The 19,503-nt window shown below is 44.3% G+C and overlaps 1 protein-coding gene across 2 annotated transcripts in view; it reads right to left on the reverse strand.

Moving 5' to 3' along the window:
- Nucleotides 1-718: 718 nt before the first annotated feature.
- ENG (endoglin) overlaps nucleotides 719-19,503 on the reverse strand; it is a 54,514-nt gene continuing 35,729 nt past the window's right edge. Inside the window, exons 8-15 of one of the 2 annotated variants that reach the window (XM_035102308.2) lie at nucleotides 17,942-18,084; nucleotides 16,390-16,530; nucleotides 14,663-14,701; nucleotides 12,327-12,440; nucleotides 10,686-10,928; nucleotides 9,935-9,995; nucleotides 3,675-3,770; nucleotides 719-2,866 (exon numbers count right to left, since the gene is read on the reverse strand). In XM_035102308.2, the coding sequence (XP_034958199.1) occupies nucleotides 2,748-2,866; nucleotides 3,675-3,770; nucleotides 9,935-9,995; nucleotides 10,686-10,928; nucleotides 12,327-12,440; nucleotides 14,663-14,701; nucleotides 16,390-16,530; nucleotides 17,942-18,084 (956 nt within the window). In that variant the 3' untranslated portion in view covers nucleotides 719-2,747. Of the gene's footprint in view, nucleotides 2,867-3,674; nucleotides 3,771-9,934; nucleotides 9,996-10,685; nucleotides 10,929-12,326; nucleotides 12,441-14,662; nucleotides 14,702-16,389; nucleotides 16,531-17,941; nucleotides 18,088-19,503 lie in introns of both variants that reach the window. The other variant, XM_035102306.2, reaches the window with a different exon arrangement.

Here is a 19,503-nt window from a genome sequence, read left to right on the forward strand (position 1 = left end):
CAGCAAAATTAGTCAAAATACAGTAAAAAAATTCCTTCAGTAGCACCTTAAAGACCAACTAAGTTTATATTTTGAAGAAGTGTGCATGCACACGAAAGCTCATACCAAAATATAAACTTAGTTGGTCTTTAAGGTGCTACTGAAGGAATTTTTTAAATTTTGCTTCGACTCAGACCAACACGGCTACCTACCTGTAACTCAAAATACAGTGTTATAAACACTGTGACACCAGATGGCGCTGTAGATCTGAAATCGCAACTCAATTATATTTTCAGTTATGAGCTTTAAAACTTTTTTTTGTTTTGTTTTTTGCAGAGCATTTTCAGAGAGTCTTTTATAGCTGTGTAGATCTAGCCCTGGTGGCAAAGATGAAAGGCATAAAATAGTCCTGGTTCCAACTATGCACTTTTGCAAAGCATCTGGAATGAAGGGGTGAGGGCTTGAGACCCTTGACAGCTTTTGAATCGCTATGTAATAGACCTAGCCATAACACAAAAGGGGCAGTCTTAACGATATATGCTATGATATTAGACAGGTTTGTAGGAAACACAAAAGATATTTGAATGAGATGGGAAACTGACATAGGAACTGAAAGTGAAGTGAAAAAGCATGGAAATCTATATGGCGTAATCCATCTTTAGAAATGTTTCTTTTTGAGGCTTAGGCAAATGAATGGCACAGGTGCTCCGCAGATAAAGATGATCTGTGACAACTCGAATTCAACATGTAATATATATTTATACAATCACTGAGCTTACAGGTTTGTTCTACACAGAAATATTTACAGACCAAAACACAGATAGACCCCTTCATTGGTGGAATAACTGGCCTTGCTGCTGCCTGGGTTGCTGAGGAAGGGGCTTCCTTGGACCACCCTGCAGAAGGTCTCACAATGTCTCTTGGGCTTGTCTTCTGTGCTCTAAGCAGCTGTCCTCGGTGTATGTGGCCCAGGAGGCTTGCTAAGACAGAGAACATGCCTTTAACAGGGGCACCACTTGCGATGGACAAATCTGACCATTCTGTTTTCTCTCTGTGCTCCCCCTCCCACAACCCCACTCTGAAGCTCAGTTCTCCACATTTCAACGTGTTTGCAATTTTTTATATTAAAAAAAGGCCATGAAAACCCCACCAGCATTTTAGTGTGAATTTCTCCAAATATACACATTTTTGCAAAACTGAATATACTTCTGTAGGTTACGGTATTTTCCCTAGTACTGAATATGCTTTCTAGTGCACTTTCTACCCTAATGTATGCCTCTTTCTACAAATTACTGGGCTTGAGGACTGCATTTGGAGAAATGTGAATTTTTTTGGGGGGGGGATATTGAGGTCAGGTTCCACTGGCCAATAAATTCCCACAACTGAGTGGCAGAGCACCTGCTTTGCATGCAGAACGACCCCGGGCATCTCCAGGTAGGACTGGGAGAGATCCCTGCCTGAAACCCTGAAGAGCTGCTGCCCGTCATTGTAGACTGAGCTAAATTGTTCCTGGTCTGACCTGGTATACAGCAGCTTCCAATGTTCCTATTATGACTGCAGCCTTGCGGCAACTGTTCATTCATAACTCTGCAGTTCAATTTGTGCAAAGCTCCTCCTACCCAAAGCCTTCTTCCTGTGCTGGTGAAGCTAAGCCTGTTTGATGTCCTCCCTACTAACCACAGCCCAATAAAGGTTCTGCCTGTCAGTCTAAATGTACTGGCCTGCTTTTCTTCTGATTTCTGACCTGTATTGGGTCAAGCACTCAGCTCAGCAAAATGTTACAGAAGTATTTTCACAAATTGCCCCACATCTCAATATCATAAAACATACCCATAAGTGATTAGACACAGCATTATTTCCCTGTATACATGATTACAAAACATATTCTATGTATAACTATTTATAATTATATCTATATTTCAGAACAGAAAGGGTCCGGACTCCCTGCCCTTTGTTTTGGTAAAAGGAAGTGCTACCTCCCCTCTCCCTTCTTGGTCCAAACTTCTTCTCTCCACCTACTTCCTCATCAGAAGATGGTGGGATGAATCTACTGGCTCTACTTGTCCCTCATTTTCTCGGAAGGTTCTTATACTGAGTCTTGTGGATGTGTAAGACTCTCAGTTTTGCACTTGTGTGCAATTTGAGATTATGGGCAGAGGTGGTAGTTCAAGCAACAATGTTAGCCTCCCTGAAGCCTGTTCAGAAACTGGTTCCCTGTCTTCCCTTTTATTTTTGGAAGCTATTAAGAAGTGTCTCCACCCGGACCCCAAGTTGATGGTGGGCCAACAGCTTCCTTGCCCAAATTTCTCAGCCCCTTAATTACAGGTATTGAACAAACAACCAGCTTCTAAAACAAAAGGCATGCTACATTCTGTTTATTGATCAGCTTCCTCACACTGTATGGTTCTGGGTAGACACTGGTTCTCCTGGGGTAGGCTTGCAAACCAGAGGCTGGCTACTCTCACGCCGCAGGAGGTACGGGCCAGATGTCTTTACTTGTGAGATTGCTCTGCTTCTCTTGGATGGCTTGGTGGCTGTCCAAGGAGTTAGTTTAAAGTGCCAGCTGAAAAGAGTCACCCCTGAGTATTAGGAGCTTTGGGTGGGGGTGGGGATGGGGAACCATGAAACCTCTTTGCTTGTTTTCAGCTCTTTTCATAAAAGCTTTTCCCTGTGGCTGACCCAGAGGAGTTCAACTTGTCCGCTGTTCTGACACTGCCCACAAGGAGGCGTCGAGAGTCAGTTGTGCCCAGTCCTTAGCTTGGGGGTCGCTATGCCATGCTGCTGGTGGAACAGGGCGTGCTCTGAGTGCTGCCGATGCTGTGGTTGGTGCTGCTGCTCTCCGAGGCGGGGGGGTTTGCTGAGACCGGCTGCATTTTGGCCATCGGACCTGGAATTCAATCGCCCAGTTGGAAAGGAGGGAAACATGTTAAGAGGGATGGGGTGTGTGAGAGGGATGCTTAACTAGGGGTTGACAAGGGGACAGAAAACACATGGTGGCACTTCCTGATTTGGACCAGCCAACCACCCTCGCAATGCAGAGATTAATCCCCCTTGTTGTCCAAGGCCTCCTTTTCCCAAGGGGGCGGGAAGATCTTGGCCAAGCTTATTGAAAAGGAAGACAAACATTTCATGATTTCTCTTGGCCCCTTTACAGAGATTAAGAAATTGTTCTGGGTTCCAACAAGATGTTACTGTACTTGGAGGAATGGTGGGAAAGGAGCTAAGGAATGTGAGAGAGCAAAGATAATAAAGGCCAGCTGTTATTTTGCCATGGCTCATTGGTAGAGCATGTTTCGATGACGGAAGGCCCCAGGTCTAATCCCCAGCATTTCCAAGGAGGGCTGGAAATGTCCCGTGTCAGAAACCTAGGACAGCTACTGATGAGTGTAGTGAATCCTGAGCTAGATCAAACCAGATTCAATCCCCTGGCATCTCCTGGTAAGGATGGGAATCTCCCCTGTCTAAAACCCTGGACAGTTGCTGCCTGTCAGTGCAGACAACACTGAGCTAGATGGATCTATGGCCTGACTGAGCATATGGCTCTCACCCCCTGATTTCAAATCATGCATGTACATACAAATTGTCTTTGTATGCTTTTGGCCGCTTGCTTTTCACTTCAGGGAGCCTCCCACCTCAATCGAACCCCAAATATAGACCAGAAAGAGGGCATTGGCTTAGAGGTACCCTGTACTTACGAGTGTGAGAGTAGATGTACCACAGCGCTGCGGTGAGCAGGACTCCGATTAAAAAGGCACCAAAAGTTATTCCCAGCACAGTTCCGATCCCCAGGCCTTGATTTGCACAGGAGGAAAGCAAAAATTAGGGCTTTTCCATTGCATGCATGCAGAGTCTCATTTAATCATTTATTTCATGAAATTTATATCACCACTTGATTGCAAAGCGGTTCAGGGAAAGATAAAATCAGGAAAAGTTTGCAATACATTAAAACATAAAAAGAAGTTAAAATACTAAAACAGATTAAAACTCATGCCAGCATTTCTAAGCATCTGGGTAGTGTTGTCAAAAGAAAAATGTTTTTAGCAGGTGCCAAAAAGAGGACAATGAAAGCTCCTGTTTGATCTCAAGAGGCAGGGAGTTCCATAGGATATGTGCTACCACACTAAGCAATTGAGTTCTTACAAATGCTGAAAGTAAAATAAAAAAATTCCTTCAGTAGCACCTTAAAGACCAACTAAGTTTTTATTTTGGTATAAAGTTTTTATTTTGGTATAAATATACCAAAATAAAGTTTTTATTTTGGTATATTTTGCTGAAAGGATATTGTATGGCACTTGTAGTAGTGCCAATTCCACTGATCGAAACAGTCAAGTGGGCCCATGTGGGGTAAGGGTAGCCTTGCTCTTCCTGACCACTGTGTGTTAATCAAAAATGTTCTCCCTCCCAGCTGCTATTATCTGCTGAGCTTGAAACAACAGAACATTAAGTATTGACCAGAATATTATTTTTTAAGGAAAAAAAATAGTAATTCAACTACCCCACAGAAGTTGTGTTTTGCATTTCTTAATCTAGACTAATTCTACCCTGCACAGTCATTTTTATTCACCCATAATCATGTATTGTTCAATTTTGCTCACATTTGAGAACTTTGGCCCTAGGACATAAACAAATGCAAGGTGGCAAAACATTTTAAAAAGCTAGTTACAGGTGAGACTATTTCTAGGCTGTTGTGAGTGGGACTGAATCACACTCCAACAAATCAAGATTGTGCAGTTGTGGTCGTGGACTTTTTGCCCAAGGAAAGCAATAGAAAAATGCGAGATAACAATGGCTTGATAACTTCCCCACAAACAAACGAGAATGCATGCTCAGCGAATCAATGCCCTTTAACCTCCCTGCAAACTTCATGTAATCAAATCAAGATGTATGTTCAGTAAATAGGTTGGAAGCAATCTGAATCGCAGATTTGCATAAAGAATGGCATAGCAGTGAAACAAATTCGCAGGAAAGGACAATTAGAAAGTTCTAGCAAGTTAAGAACCTAAGAAGAGTTTGGCTGCTGGATCAGGTCAAAGGCCCACCTCATCCAGCGTTGTGTTTCCACAGTGGCCAACCAAATGCCACTTGTGTTTCACAGTGCTTGGTAGTCAAAGGCACACTGCCTCCGACTTTGGAAACAGAGCATTTGCAACCATGGCAAATAGCCACTGAGTTTTAACAGCTGCCAAGGCAAAATGCAAAATTCTTTCTTCTGAACAACTAGCCAAGAGGCAGTAGCCCTGCCCTCTTTTGCATATGGCCACCCTGTTTACTTTGCCATGATATGGCCATCTCTATAAATAACACTTCAGTACAAGCAATATATTTCTATTTGCTGTGTGTGTGTGTGTGTGTGTGTGTGTGTGTGTGTGTGTGTGTAACTAGATGACTTGCTTCTTATAAATGGTTTTCAAAGGAGATGTATTTCGCCTTTAAAAAATCTCATCTAAAGAGCTCTAGTCATCATTTGTTTTTCAGAATGCTTTGCCAGACCCCTTGGAAAGAGGTCTGGTAGGTGTTCAAGGTCCTGAAGAAATTACGACCTGGTTAACCCAATATTAAGCCATGGTTTATTTAGCCAAAGTGTGGCTTGTTTTGAATCCATTCGAGTAGAGTAGACCAACCAAAGTTTGTTTGTTTGGAAACAAACCATGATGTGAAGCCATGGTATTATATCCATGGTATTATATCACTACTTAAATAGAATGACTGTTCTCTTCCTCTTCCTCTTCCCTACCCATTCTCCATCTTCTTTAGCTGGATTTATCAATGGCTTATGAACCATGGCTAGGGTGGCCATATGTCTGGAATTTCCCAGACATACCCGGAATACTGCAGTCAGAAGCAGCGTCTGGGCAGAAATTGGCAAAATGTGTGGGAAAATCTGGACATCTGGAAACCTTTGCTGACAGTGGTGTGTGTGTTTTTTGGCGATTTCCCTTAGAAAGAGTTCGAAAACGGCGAATTTCTTTGGTGATTTCCCCAAAAAAAGGTTCGACAGCTTTGTGCCCGTATTTTCACTTTTTGAAATACGGCAACCCTAACCATGGCTTGCTGTTATGTCCAAACCAAAACCCTTGTTTAATCGTGGTTGGACTACTTCCTGCCAGATGCTTTCAAAGCTACAGATGCATGAGGCAAGCATAGCTGGAAAACAAAGCAAGCTCATTTCTGAAACAATTGGTGCCTAGTCAAACAAACCATAGCTTAGCATTCATGTGTGAATGCTGCCTCCTCCACTGCTAGGCCAAGGCTTCTCTCCTGCCTCAAAAGCCGATCCTGCTCTTGAGCCCAATCTGACACTCAAGGCTTCCAGATAAAGTTGTAGAAAAGCACATACACAAAGAAAGCAAAAGACTGAGGGTCTAATGAAAGCATGGCAGACGTGTGTGATGTGCCGGGTGAGTCCCCACTGGGGCTGGGTTCGTGTCAAAAGCTTTTCCTTGCTTTGTTATTTTCCCGTCCTGAGGGAGACGTGCAAAACAGAGGCAGGAAGGAGAAGAGTTAAGGTAGCAGGATGACCAGAATCCATCCATTTTTGGATGAGGCCAGTAATTCAACCAATTCTGCCTGACAAAGGAGGGACATACTTCACCCTGTCATAAAATCACAGGCAGAAACCACAAGGCTGCAGTGGTGTCGGTGGCAGCAAGGCAAGAAAAGCAGGATGAGACAGAGGCTGTCCTGAGAAAGATTTATGACAGAAACACTTGAGCATCTACATTCAAACTGAAAACACAGAAGTTTTAACTGTCCAGCTACTTTGGAGAGCATAAATACATTGCCAGGGCTATGGGGGGGGGGGGGTCCGGCTGTTTCAGACACGTTCCCTGAATGTTTAGCATATTTTCTTTCTTTGTTTTTTTTAAAATCTGCAGCCTTTTCCCTTATATGTAATAACATACAGACAATATTCTGCTTGATAACTTGGTAGAAATTAAACCTGTTTCCTGCTTTCTGCTGTTCTGGCCAAGGAATGCAAAAATTCTAGTTGCTAGGGTTGTATCTACCTGGTTCCTCGAGATGACCTGTTTATCGATCATTCATCCTGATTTGCTTGAATAAAACTTATGCGGAGGGTAGTCTCTACATGGTTTTTTACTGAGCATTCATTTTGATTTGCTTGCATTGCATATATACATCTTCCTGTTAATCATTCATTCACCCTACACTCGTTTATTCATTTTCCCTTCACTTTTCTAACTGGAGAATATATGTGCAGTTGTGTTTTTTAAAGTGCATTTGTCTACTTGCACTTTTTCTGTGGTTCCGAACTGCTAGGTTGGCAGGAGCTGGGACTGAGCAACGGGAGCTCACCCCGTCGCGGGGATTCAAATCACCCACCTTCTGATTGGCAAGCCCAAGAGGCTCAGTGGTTTAGACCACAGCGCCACTCGCGTACTAGATACATACTAGTCTGTTTTAATCTGTTGTTGTTTAGTCGTTTAGTCATGTCCGACTCTTTGTGTTTTAATCTAGGTACCCACATTTCCATTTCCATCTCAACCTCAACCTCAATGTAGGCTTAGGCTTCCCTATTACAACTTGGCATATAAATTAAGTTCCTAGGGCAGTTTCCAATTAGTCTGTGCTGCAAACACACTTGAAACGCTATGCGCAGATCATGTCCCTGCACCTTAGTATAGATATTGTAGAGCTAGTTTTGGGCCAGAAAGAGCAGCCCAAATGATCCAAGTGATGGCGCCAACTCTCCTATGTGGTAAGGTTGTAACATAAGAAGTCTCCCACCAACCCAACCCACTCTATAACACCAGAACTGGGGAACATCCAATGAAGTCAAATTACACGTGGACAAGCCCAGGAGGCGACTGAATGCCCGAATGCCAGCTGTTGGGAATGGCAAGCAGCGAGAGTGCTGTTGTGACCAGGTTCCCTATGCAGGCTTCCCAGAAGCATCTGGTGAGTCACTGACCTGATCCAGTTCAGCTCTTGGTGTGCTAGTTGCTACTCTTGCTGGGAAATCTTTTTTCTTCCCTCCTTGTCTCATGTGGGGGAAATGTCTAGACAATGAGAATGGAGGCAGCTCCCACTAATTTGGGCTGGCCTCGCTTCTGTGCAAAGAGACGCCTTATCTCTTGCATACCCTTATGGCTACATCCGGTTCCTTCACCCTTCTCTGCCTACCATGTGTCTTCTTTATCTGAAATTGCACAGACTTCTGGACCGAAAACTGTGTATTTTACATTTTGTGAGCAGGCAAGAGCCACCACAGCTGGCAACTGTATCTTGAGGACAGGAAAGGGGGAGATAACATCCTTTGTTTTGCGCTGTCACTGGGATGCATCAAATAACGGATTGCCCAGTGCCGTCAGCTGTGTGCATTCCTCTCCCTTATCGTGTCCGTTTACATTGGTTCCAACTCATATCCCAACTTGGCTTCCTTTTTTCTGCGCCCCCTCCCCCCCTCCCCCCCACTGCCAGAATTTCACTTATACAAAGGTCATGGCACACGCCTTCCGGAGCGTGCAGCTTAGTCGCCATCTGTGGCTCCTGCCAAGCTGCTACCATGGAGACACAAGCACCACACGGCTGTAGCAGTGGCAGCAAGCCATAATTGTGCGAGGGGAGCAGAGTGACAGGAAATGCTTCCTAAAGTGCGGCGGGAGGGGGGGGGAAGCATAGGGACTGAAGGGGAATGCTATGAATGAGGGAAGATAGGCGGCCAGCTTCTCAGAGGGAAATGGTAGGGACTTTGGCCAACTCTGCGCTCAAACTGACATGGCAAGCTAGGAATCTCAAGGAAAGAATCCAGGCTGTGTGTTGTGTGAGCTGCATTCAGCCAAGTCCTGCCCAGAGTGGACCCATGGAAATTAAGGAGCCCAAGTTATTCATTCCAGTGGGTCTGCTCTGAGCAGGAGCAACATCAGAGGCAGGCCTGTGCTTTCTTTCTGCTCACAGGATGTTTCACAGCATAGTGTTGTTGAGAAAGAAACTTTGCATGGTTCCCTTTGGTTTCTGGAAAAATAATAATCAAGCATGCAGCACCTCAAAGCATGTATAGAGTGATTTCTGATGATACTATGTAAGAAAAAATGTTTTCGTTGCTGGGAGGAAATGGGCCTAGGGACTGTACCTCTGAGAATGTGCAGAGTTAGGTTTCCCACCAACTTAAAGGTTGGCATTCTGGGATATGTATCCCCAGTGCTGTTTTTCTTTAAAAAAATGTTTAGGGGTACTCTCATTCCATCTGAGACTCAGGAAACACCGTGACAGGAAATGAGGCCACCATCGAGGGTAGCAACAGTACTGACAATTCACCATGTTAGAGAAGAAACTATTGAAATTTTAGTTTCTTCTCCCGTTAGATTCACAAAATGTTTAGGGTTATGCGTACCCCTGCATCCCCCCAGAAAAAGAAGCACTGTGTATTCCATTCCATGCAGTTGCCCCCAATCAATCAAGTACTGAGTAATGGTGTGATGATCGCATGCAAGGTCCCTTAACAGCAAGGATGGGCAATGTGGGCCCCACCCCCAATGTTGTTGACTACACCTTCTGTCAGCACCAGCTAGCACAGCCAAAGGTCAAGGACAAAGGGAGTTGTAGTCCAACAACATCTGATGGGCTGCAGGTTCCGCATCCTTGTTTGTGGACCCAAATGTTCTGTTAGACCATGGGTGGCCAATGTGGGGCCCTCCAGATGGTACTCCAGCTCCCATCAGCACCAGTCAGCATGGCTGATGGTCAGGGATGATGGGAATTGCAGCCCAAAATTTCTGGAGGGATCCACATTCGCTATCTTTATGTTAGATGGTTAACAGGTACTTTTTAATGAGCTGTGAATCCTGTGTGTGAAGCATGGAGAAAACACAAGACACCATAAACAACTTACATGTTGTACTCATAGCATGTACAACTCTAGCCAGCCAGATGGTCCTGATCTGAGTCTATATAGCCTAGTTCCTTTTATATTAAATATAAGGGTCAATTAACTCACCGTGAGATGGAGTGGCAGGATTCTTGAGCATCACCTTTATGGAAGCATTATAGGAATCATGCTAGAAGAGAAACATAATGGAGGTGGGGGAGAGCTGTAAAACGAGGTGAATATTTAGCTCATTTAACCCACAGCTGTTCTGCTTTCCTTAGAGAACATTTCACGAGTAGGCCAAAGGGCTATCTAAAACATTTTGTACAATGTAAAGTGTGTGTGTGGGGGGAATGCAAATTACAACTGCACCCAAGTGTGGCCCACAGGCTGAGAAAAAAAGCTCCCAACCTCTGGCATAAAGGATTATAACTGTATATGATAGGCTGAAATCAACATACATGAATCCTTTTTCAACAGATTGGGGTATGCTGGAACTACTTTTGCAAATGGTTTAAGATGTATGTGGGCCAGGGGTGAGGACCCCTTTTCAGTCCAAGGGTAACATTCCTCATAGAATCATAGAGATGAAAAGGACCCTGATGGTCATCTAGCCCACCCCCTGTAATGCAGGAATCCTGTCCACAGCCATTCCTGGGTGGGCTCAAACCACCAACCTTCTGGTTAAGAGCCAGGCACTCTGACCCACTGAGCCATAGGATGTGGTCCCCATGAACCCCTTTCCAGGAGCCACATGCTATTGATGAACAGAGCCAAAGGCAAAAGTTGGGCACAGTACATAACTTCCACACTTTCATTTTTTTTCAGTAAACTACTGGCTCTCAAAGCATGGTTGGTTAAAGGCATTAAAAATATTCACCTCGTTCTCCCGATCGGCTTGGCAAAAGAGTGTGGCCGGCAAAGTTGTACGTTGTTGTTCTTCAGCCTTGTAGATGAAACTAAAGCGTTTGGTCTTTGTGTTGGGGGAATTCAAGATCTCCACAGAATAACTTTTTGGCATGCCACTGCGAATCAGCATTTGTGGGGATGATTGGTCAGGAATTTGCAGGTAACAGTCCTGGAGTCGAAGAGAAGAGTTCCCATCAGCTGCCTGGAATGACACCTATTGAGAAGGGAGGCAGAGAAAAGGCAGAATGTGTTCAAACCTGGCCCTTGAATTGAGAATCTGGAACTGGGATTTACACGACAGCTGCTTTATTCTTAGTTCCCATACCTTCATTGCAGGAGTTGGGCCATATAGCTCAGGACTATGTAATTCCCCCTCCCCCTGACCATAAAAAACCACCTCAGCTTTTGACTGCAAGTTTTTTTTTACAGCTTTTTGAAACTTTATAAAGTTGACATTACTGCAATTCTGAGGCCGAGGGGGGAAGAAGCTGCAGGAGCTGCAAATTAATCTCACAGTTATCTCAGTCACATAGTCATCATGATCACCTTCAATAATACTTGGAGAGATCAATCCTATCCATGTCTACTCAGAAGAAAGCCCAAAAGTGTTCAGTAGGGCTTACTCCTTAGTGCAGTGGTTTTTAACCAGCCAGTATGCTGTGGCAACACTGTCCACTGTCCCTCTTTCCTTCCCTCCCTTCTCTGATGCCCTCTCACGTCTCTGCCTCCCAAAGGCTTGGGCGGCTGTCATACTTGCCAAGTCTCCTGCTGAAAAATGAGGGATCGGCAGCGGCGCGGCACCAGAAGCCGCTTCTACACATTTGTCTGGACATGCGTAGAAGCAACTTCCAGTGCCGGCACTGGCCAATTTCCGGTGCCTATTTATTCCTACAATTGCTTGCTGCAACTTAACCGGTTCCTGACCCACAGGAGGACCTCTCCTCTTAATTCTTGACTGCTAAGCTTACTGAGGATTATTTGGTGAGATATTTTTGTCAAAAGCTTTTTGAAAGTCCAAGTGCACTATGTCAAACAGATCTACCTATATGCTTGCTGACACTCTCAAAGAACTCTAATAGGTTCGTGACTTGCCCTTGCGGAAGCCAAGCTGGCTCTGCTTTCGTGAGGCTTGTTCTTCTATACGTTTGGTTATTTTATTCTTACATGGGATAGGTGTTAAGCTAACAAGTCTGTAATTTCCAGGATTCCCCCCCCCTGGAATCCCTTTTAAATGCTGTTACATTGGCTACTTTCCAGTCCTCAGGGATGGAGGCTGATCCGAGGAAAAAGCTATATATTTTTGTTAGAAGAGCAGTAATTTCACATCTTTGAGAACTCTCAGGTGGATGCCATCTGGACAAAACATATTTTAACAAAGTATTTTCCCCACATATAATGCATTTTTGTATGTTATTTTCACCAAAATATGCATTTTGATGCACACTTTGCCACAGTATTTGCATTTTCGTACATTTTACAAATTCAGAGAGGTGCAGATTTCAAAGGATGGCAGTGTTTTGCTTCTCACATTGCTTTGGAATGTGCGAATTAGATAGGGTTGCCTTTAAATATTAAATTTATTCCCAATCCCTATATACAGGATAAGCAATACCTGGACGTAGGTGACTTTGTTAACTTCTACCACAGTGGTGGATGGTGAGCTGAAGTCGGGTGTCTGATAAAGATGGAGAAAGAGCTTCTCTGGGAGATCACATTGAAATGGCACCTATGATAGAAGATAAAGGAGCAACAAACAGGTCCCATATTAGCACATCATTTTCTCTAATAGCAAACTTGGATATGGAAGCAAAAGGGGGCCACCCCAAAACAAGGTTGTGCTTTCAACATACTTCAGGGGCTTTCTAAGTATGCAGAATATCATATGTTGTAAATTTAAATTATTCCCTCTTGTGAATGTTTTCATGCAATTTTATTGTTTAAGAGAGAAGCATTTACCACCCCGCGGAGCCCATCGCCCAGCCTTTCCCGGCTCGCTTTTATTAGCCAGGATGGGCAAGGGTCAAGGAGACAGGTGGTTGGTTTCACTCGTCCAAGCAGCCTGTCCACATCCTCGGAGGTAACAGATTGAAATTGATCCCATGAAACATGACTAGACAGGGCTCTAGCACTCTCCCGCCCCGGCCCTGCTCCCACGGTGGAGTCTACCTCCCTCCGAATCTGAGCGACTTTATCTGCATAAAACTTTGCAAAAGCATTGCAGGAGATATTGGGGTCCCTATCGGGCCCCGATAGCGAAGGTGGTTCAGGTAGATTGCGAACCACCTGGAACAGTCTCCTGCTGCTGTTTTCTGCAGATGCGATAGAAACGGTGAAGAAGGTCCTCTTCGCCGTCGCCTTTGCCACTTGGTAGGCTCGAAGTTGAGCTCTAGCCCGTGTTTGGTCGGATTCAGAATGAGTTTTCCACCACCGGCGCTCTAGCCGTCTCAGCGACTGTTTCATCGCCCTCAGCTCTGGGGGAAACCACGGGGCTGTCCGGGCTCCATGCAATCGGAGTGGGCACTTCAGAGCCAGACAGTCAATAGCCCTGGTTAACTCCACATTCCAGCGGGCCACGAGGGAATCGGCTGAAAGGCCATCAACATGGGATAAATCATCCCCTATCACTCTCTGGAAACCATTTGGATCCATTAAGTAGCGGGGGCGGACCATCCGAATAGGTCCCACCTCCCTGCAGAGGGGAAGGGTTGCGGAGAAGTCCAGTTGTACCAGGTAGTGATCTGACCATGGCACTTTGTTAGTTTCGCTTTTACTTAGTGTCAGATCACCAACATCCATAGAGGTAAACACCAGGTCCAAGGCATGTCCGTGGCTATGACCTGGGCCAGACTTATTCAGGGACAGCCCCATGGAGGCCATGCTTTCCACGAAGTCCCGAGCGGCTCCTTGTAAGGTCGTGTCGGCATGGATGTTAAAATCCCCTAAGACACCAAGCTAGGTGTCTCCAGGAGCACATCCGACACGACCTGAAGCAGCTCGGGCAGGGAATCCTTGGTGCAGTGGGGAGGTCGGTACACCAAAAGGAATCCTGTACTGCCCCTATTGCCCAACTTCCAGAACATGCACTCAGAAAACCTGGTCTTCCCAATAGGATGCTTGGTGCAAACTAATAACTTCCTAAAAATCACTGCAACCCCCCCTCCCCGCCCAGATGGCCTGGGTTGCTGTGCGTAAGAGAAACCTGGTGGACAAGCAGCGGCAAGGACAGGCTCATCTGCTTCATCCAACCAGGTCTCTGTCACACATGCCAGGTCAAATCCTCCATCCACAATCAGGTCGTGGATGGCAGTGGTCTTGTGGATCATTGACCTGGCATTGCACAGCAGCACCTTCAGGTCATGTGGGTATCCCTTGCTGATTCCAGTATCCATTCATTCAAGACCAGACCTGGAGGCAGGGATAGTCCTCAAACAATGACTAAGCCTGCCTCCTCGGTAATGACATGGTCTGGTCTTAGCGTAACTCCTCCTCCTACCCGTGACCACTGAGATCGGTTGTCCCAGTGCATCACCCCCTGTGGAGCCTGCCCCAGCCATTTTGTTGGCTGGGACCCACTCCTAGGCAGCCCTGACCCCTCCCCTTAAAAACAAAATAAAACCTATATATAAAAAATACAATAAAACAATACAAACAAAAAACAAAAAAATTACAAACAAAGTAAAATTAAAACTTCAAACTGCTAGGTTGGCAGGAGCTGGGACCGAGCAACGGGAGCTCACCCTGTTGCAGGGATTCGAACCACCGACCTTCTGATCAGCAAGCCCTAGGCTCAGTGGTTTAACCCACAGCGCCACCTGGGTCCCTTCAGTTTTGACTTAATCTAACCAATTAATTGACTAAAAGTTGCAGCCTTACTGAAAGAGAAAAACCATCTTTTCACAACAGCACAATACAAAATATGATGGTTTTCAGCAGGAATGTATTTCTTACCTTAATTTTATCTGGATGCGAAGCCAGCGTCAGGACCAGCTGAGGGGACAATGAAAAAAAAAGTTAAGTACAGTAAACTAGTCCATGGATGCAGCTGTTGTTGGGTAGCTTTGCTTTAGAGCTCATGGCAAGGAGGGAGGGGTGGTGCAGACAGACGGCAGAGACCTTGCTTGCGTTCATTACTCAGCAATCAAGTTCAGTTGGTGACACAAGGACACAGGAAGCTGTAATGCAGTGGTAGAACATCTGCTTTGTATAACTTGGATAGCCGTTGGTCGATCTAGCTCAGTATGTCCAACAGGTAGATCGTGATCTACCGGTAGATCACTGGACGTCTGTGGTAGATCATTGGTAGATCACTGGCTTCTCCCAAAGAAGCTCAACAACTTTGGCTCCCCTAAAAATGCTCAACATTTTAGCCCTTTACCCCCTAAAACAGGGCTTTCTTCCCACCTCAGAAAAGCTCAACAACTTTGACCTGAACCCCTAAAAAACAGGGCTTTCCTTCTCCCTAAACAACTTTGTCCTGAACACCTCAAAAGGGGGTAGATCACTGCCAGTTTTTAATTCTGTGAGTAGATCGCAGTCTCTGATCTACACTGACTAGCAGCAGCTGTCGAAGGTGTAGCCCTTCAACATTTTGTGAGCCATGAAACTGGGGGAGGTTGGGAGCTCTTTGGAGGGGATGGGCATGCAAAGTTCATAGCTACTTATCCCAACTCCTTGCTGCTGCCATTTGCTGAAATAGGGGAGGAAGAGAAAAATGGAGTGCCTTACAGCAGGCAGGCAGCGTTGTCAGACTCCAACTCATCAGCTCCACCTGGCATGGCTGTAATCCAACAACATCAACACACTGACTACTAAGGGTGGGTCATAATTCCCCCCCCCCAAAAAAATGTTTCCTCCCTTGATCTTATCTCAGGCATATAGTATAAACATAGTCAAATTTCAAATTTGGGACAAATCGCTTAATATTTAGACCCTGCTCCTACAGATTGACATTTTGCCTCACTACAAGTGATAAAAACATAGGAATTTGATTACAGGTAGGTAGCCGTGCTGGTCTGAGTCGAAGCAAAATAAATAATTTCCTTCAGTAGCACCTTAAAGACTACGTTTTTATTTTGGTATGAGCTTTCGTGTGCATGCACACTTCGTCAGATACACTGAAACAGAATCCCCCAGACCCTTATGTATATTCAGAGAGTGGGGTGGGGGTGGGGGTGATGGGAATGGGTGATGGGCTGATGGGAGTGGTAAACCTGTAGATGGCTGTTAACGACTGCTGATGACTGCAATTGGTCCCAGGTCCCATCTACAGGTTTACCACTCCCATCAGCCCATCACCCATTCCCATCACCCCCACCCTCTGAATATACATAAGCCGTTCCTCATAAGGCATCGTTTCCAGGCCTTTGACCATTTTGGTTGCAAGCCAGGTGTCCCCAATCCTGTATTTGTGCCTTTCATTTTTTTTTTGCCCAAGTTACATTTCTCCTTGTTAAAATTCATCTTGTTTGCTTTGGCCCAGTTGTCTAATCTGTTCAGGTCATTTTGAAGTGTGATCCTGTCCTCTGGGGTATTAGCCACCCCTCCCAATTTGGAGTCGTCTGCAAACTTGCTCAGGATGCCCTCAAGCCCATCATCCAAGTCATTGATAAAGATTTTGAATAAGACTGGGCCCAAGACAGAACCCATTAGAGAATCCTGCAAGCTTCTGTGCTGACCTGATTTTTGGCATGAATGCCCCCTTCTAAGTTGGTAGAGCAATCGTCTATGATGCTTTTTAGGACAAAATGCGTTATGTTGTCAGTTGCTCTACAGGCAGGGTCCTCCAAAGTCATCTCAGTGATGTCAATCTGTGACCTCTGTGGGGTTAAAAAAAAACCCAGCAAATGTTATTTTGGCTAAGTGCACCTACATACTTTCCTCACACACAAATTTGTTAGTTTCGTTTTCTCCTTGTTTCTCATTTTTTCCAAGTCTTAAACTGAGTTACTGTTACTCCATAGATACTGCTGAAAATGAATTTGTTTGGGCTAACACATACTTTTTGTGTATAATTTAGAAATAGCCAAAAAATAATAATGTGATACCCAGTTTATGGATGTCTAAGGCTTTCATAATGTATCATCACTCACTCAATGCAGTCAAAATCCTTATAAGTGTCTAGGAAGAATACTGTATTATAAGTGGGCACCCTGCTTTAATAGCTGCAAAATAATATTAAAATGTCAGTACAGTATACAGGGTTGGAAATAAGCCTTATAGGAATAAAGGTAAAGGGACCCCTGACCATTAGGTCCAGTCGTGACCGACTCTGGGGTTGCGCGCTCATCTCGCATTATTGGCCGAGGGAGCCGGCGTATAGCTTCCAGGTCATGTGGCCAGCATGACAAAGCCGCTTCTGGCAAACCAGAGCAGCACACGGAAACGCCGTTTACCTTCCCGCTGTAGCGGTTCCTATTTATCTACTTGCATTTTGACGTGCTTTCGAACTGCTAGGTTGGCAGTTCCATTTAATTGGAATGAATAATGCTTGAAATCACCCCTCTCAACCAGAGGCCAGGATATATGAAATTTTATTATTATTATTCTGGTTAATTTAGGGTGATGGTCTGTAGGATCTCACTTCTTCTAAAAATTAAAATTAAATTAAGTTCTCCATATTTATGCAGCAATCTGCAGCAAATCTTCATGAAAACTCAGACTCAACTTAGTGCAAATTTCTCCTAATAAAATTTTCAAGGCAGTTTTTATTAATATAGATGTTTTTGCAAGTATTATGTAAGAAACTACCTAATTCTAACCTAATTTTTATGCTTACATGCAAACTGAAACACAGCTATCCTTCAATGTTCACACTTCTCCAGATTTTATTATGTAGTTCTCCAACCAAACAGGGTGTACGAATATGTATACAGTGGTACCTCTACTTACGAATAACTCTACTTACGAATGTTTCTACTTACGAATGGAGCTCCGTCCGCCATCTTGGATGCGGTTTAGATAGGATTGTTTCTACTTACGAATTTTTTCTCCCAATGCATTCCTATGGGATTTGACTTACAATTTTTTTCTACTTACAAATGTGCGTTTGGAACGCATTAAATTCGTAAGTAGAGGTACCACTGTATATTAGAGGAAAGCGCCCATAAAAATGCATATATCAGTGAAAATAATATACAAAAAATGCATTACAGTATATTAGGGGAAATTGCTTATAAGTTTTGGAAGGGCACAACACGAGCAAACAACATGAGCAGAAAATCTCCTCACCTCCAAGAGCCACTTGGGCCACGCTACCTCAATGGCGTCCTCTGTGCACTTCCATGGAGGGCAAATTTGTATCAGCCCTTGAACCACCTTGGCTGGCTCTGAAATCTTCCTGTGTGGTGCTGTCGTCACCTCCGTTTTCTTTCCTTCTAAATTAAGCGCCAGTTATTTATTATATTTGGCCATCACTTTTTACAAAACACCTCAAAGCAAGTTAATATAGAATATTTAAACTTGCAAAACACTGCATCAATAATTTAAACAGGGCCGGCTCTAGGGGAAGGCTGGGTGGTGCGGGACGCCAGGGGGCGCCCCGCAGCGGAGCCACACGGCAGCCGCGCTGCGCCCGCCCACCAACCGCGGCAAGAAACCAGGCGGGGGCGGCAGAGCGATCTCCGTACCACGGCTCCAGGGTGCCCGACATGCTTAAGGCGGCCCTGAATTTAAAACCCAGAATGCCACAGAGTTGCTATGGATATTGAAAGGGTTGGATTCCTCTGTTTCTGCGCCCTAATTCGAAGTGTTGGTTTTGATGTACAAAGCCCTAAACGGCTTAGGACCGCAATACCTCTCTGACCACCCCTCTCCATATGAACCAACCCAGACTCTGTTGTCATCCTCTGAGGCCCCCCTTTGCGTTCCTCTTCCACAAGAGGTCCAGAGGGTGGCAACATGAGAATAGGCCTTCTCTGTTGGAATGTAAGATCATAAAGATCATAAAGAAACCAGAGATGTTCCTATTAAATATAATACCGGAAGATATTAAAAGTGCAAATAGAATACTACTCATGTACGGTATTGTAGCTGCGAGAGTTCTGATCGCAAGAAACTGGAAAAACAAGAACGCACCAAACATAACAGATTGGCAAATTTTAATGAAGGAATATTCACAGCTAGCCAAAGTTACCGGAAAAATCAGAGGGCAAAAAAAGTGGAGGATCTTTGATGATTATATAATAATGAACAAAGTAACCAAATCCTGAAGACCGACTAGAACTGAACAATGCTGAAATTTTAAAAGAAGGAAATATAGATGTGAAATTTGTGTGTGAAACAAGACGGATGTATAAAAATTACAGAGGATATGATTGGAAGACCGCTTTTTCTTGTCTGTTTTTTTTCCTTTTTTGTCATTTCCTTTTCTATCTATCTGTCTGTATCTATCTATCATCTATCTATCTATTCCTTTGAATGTGAAAACTTTTTGTATATAACAACGAAATGTTTCTTTTCTTTACTTTTTCTTTGTAAATGAATATCTATGTCTTATTTGTATGGTTTTTAAAGACTGAAATAAATAAAAAACATTTTTTTTTAAAAAAAGAGAGAATAGACATTCTCTGCAGTGGCTCCCCGTTTCTGGGATGCTCTCCTCAGGGGGCCCCGCCTGACACCTTCTCTACATATCTTTAGGAACCAGGCCAAAACATTCCTCTTCTCTCAGGCCTCTGGCTAATTAAACAAACTGGTGTGTGTGTGTATTGGTTTGTTTGAATTTTGTTCTTATTATGATAACATATTTTGTGTTTGCATTTTGCATTTTTATCCTGTAAACCACCCTGTGT

This window comes from Zootoca vivipara, chromosome Z (genome assembly GCF_963506605.1).
Source record: "Zootoca vivipara chromosome Z, rZooViv1.1, whole genome shotgun sequence".
In the NCBI taxonomy this organism is placed as follows: domain Eukaryota; kingdom Metazoa; phylum Chordata; class Lepidosauria; order Squamata; family Lacertidae; genus Zootoca; species Zootoca vivipara.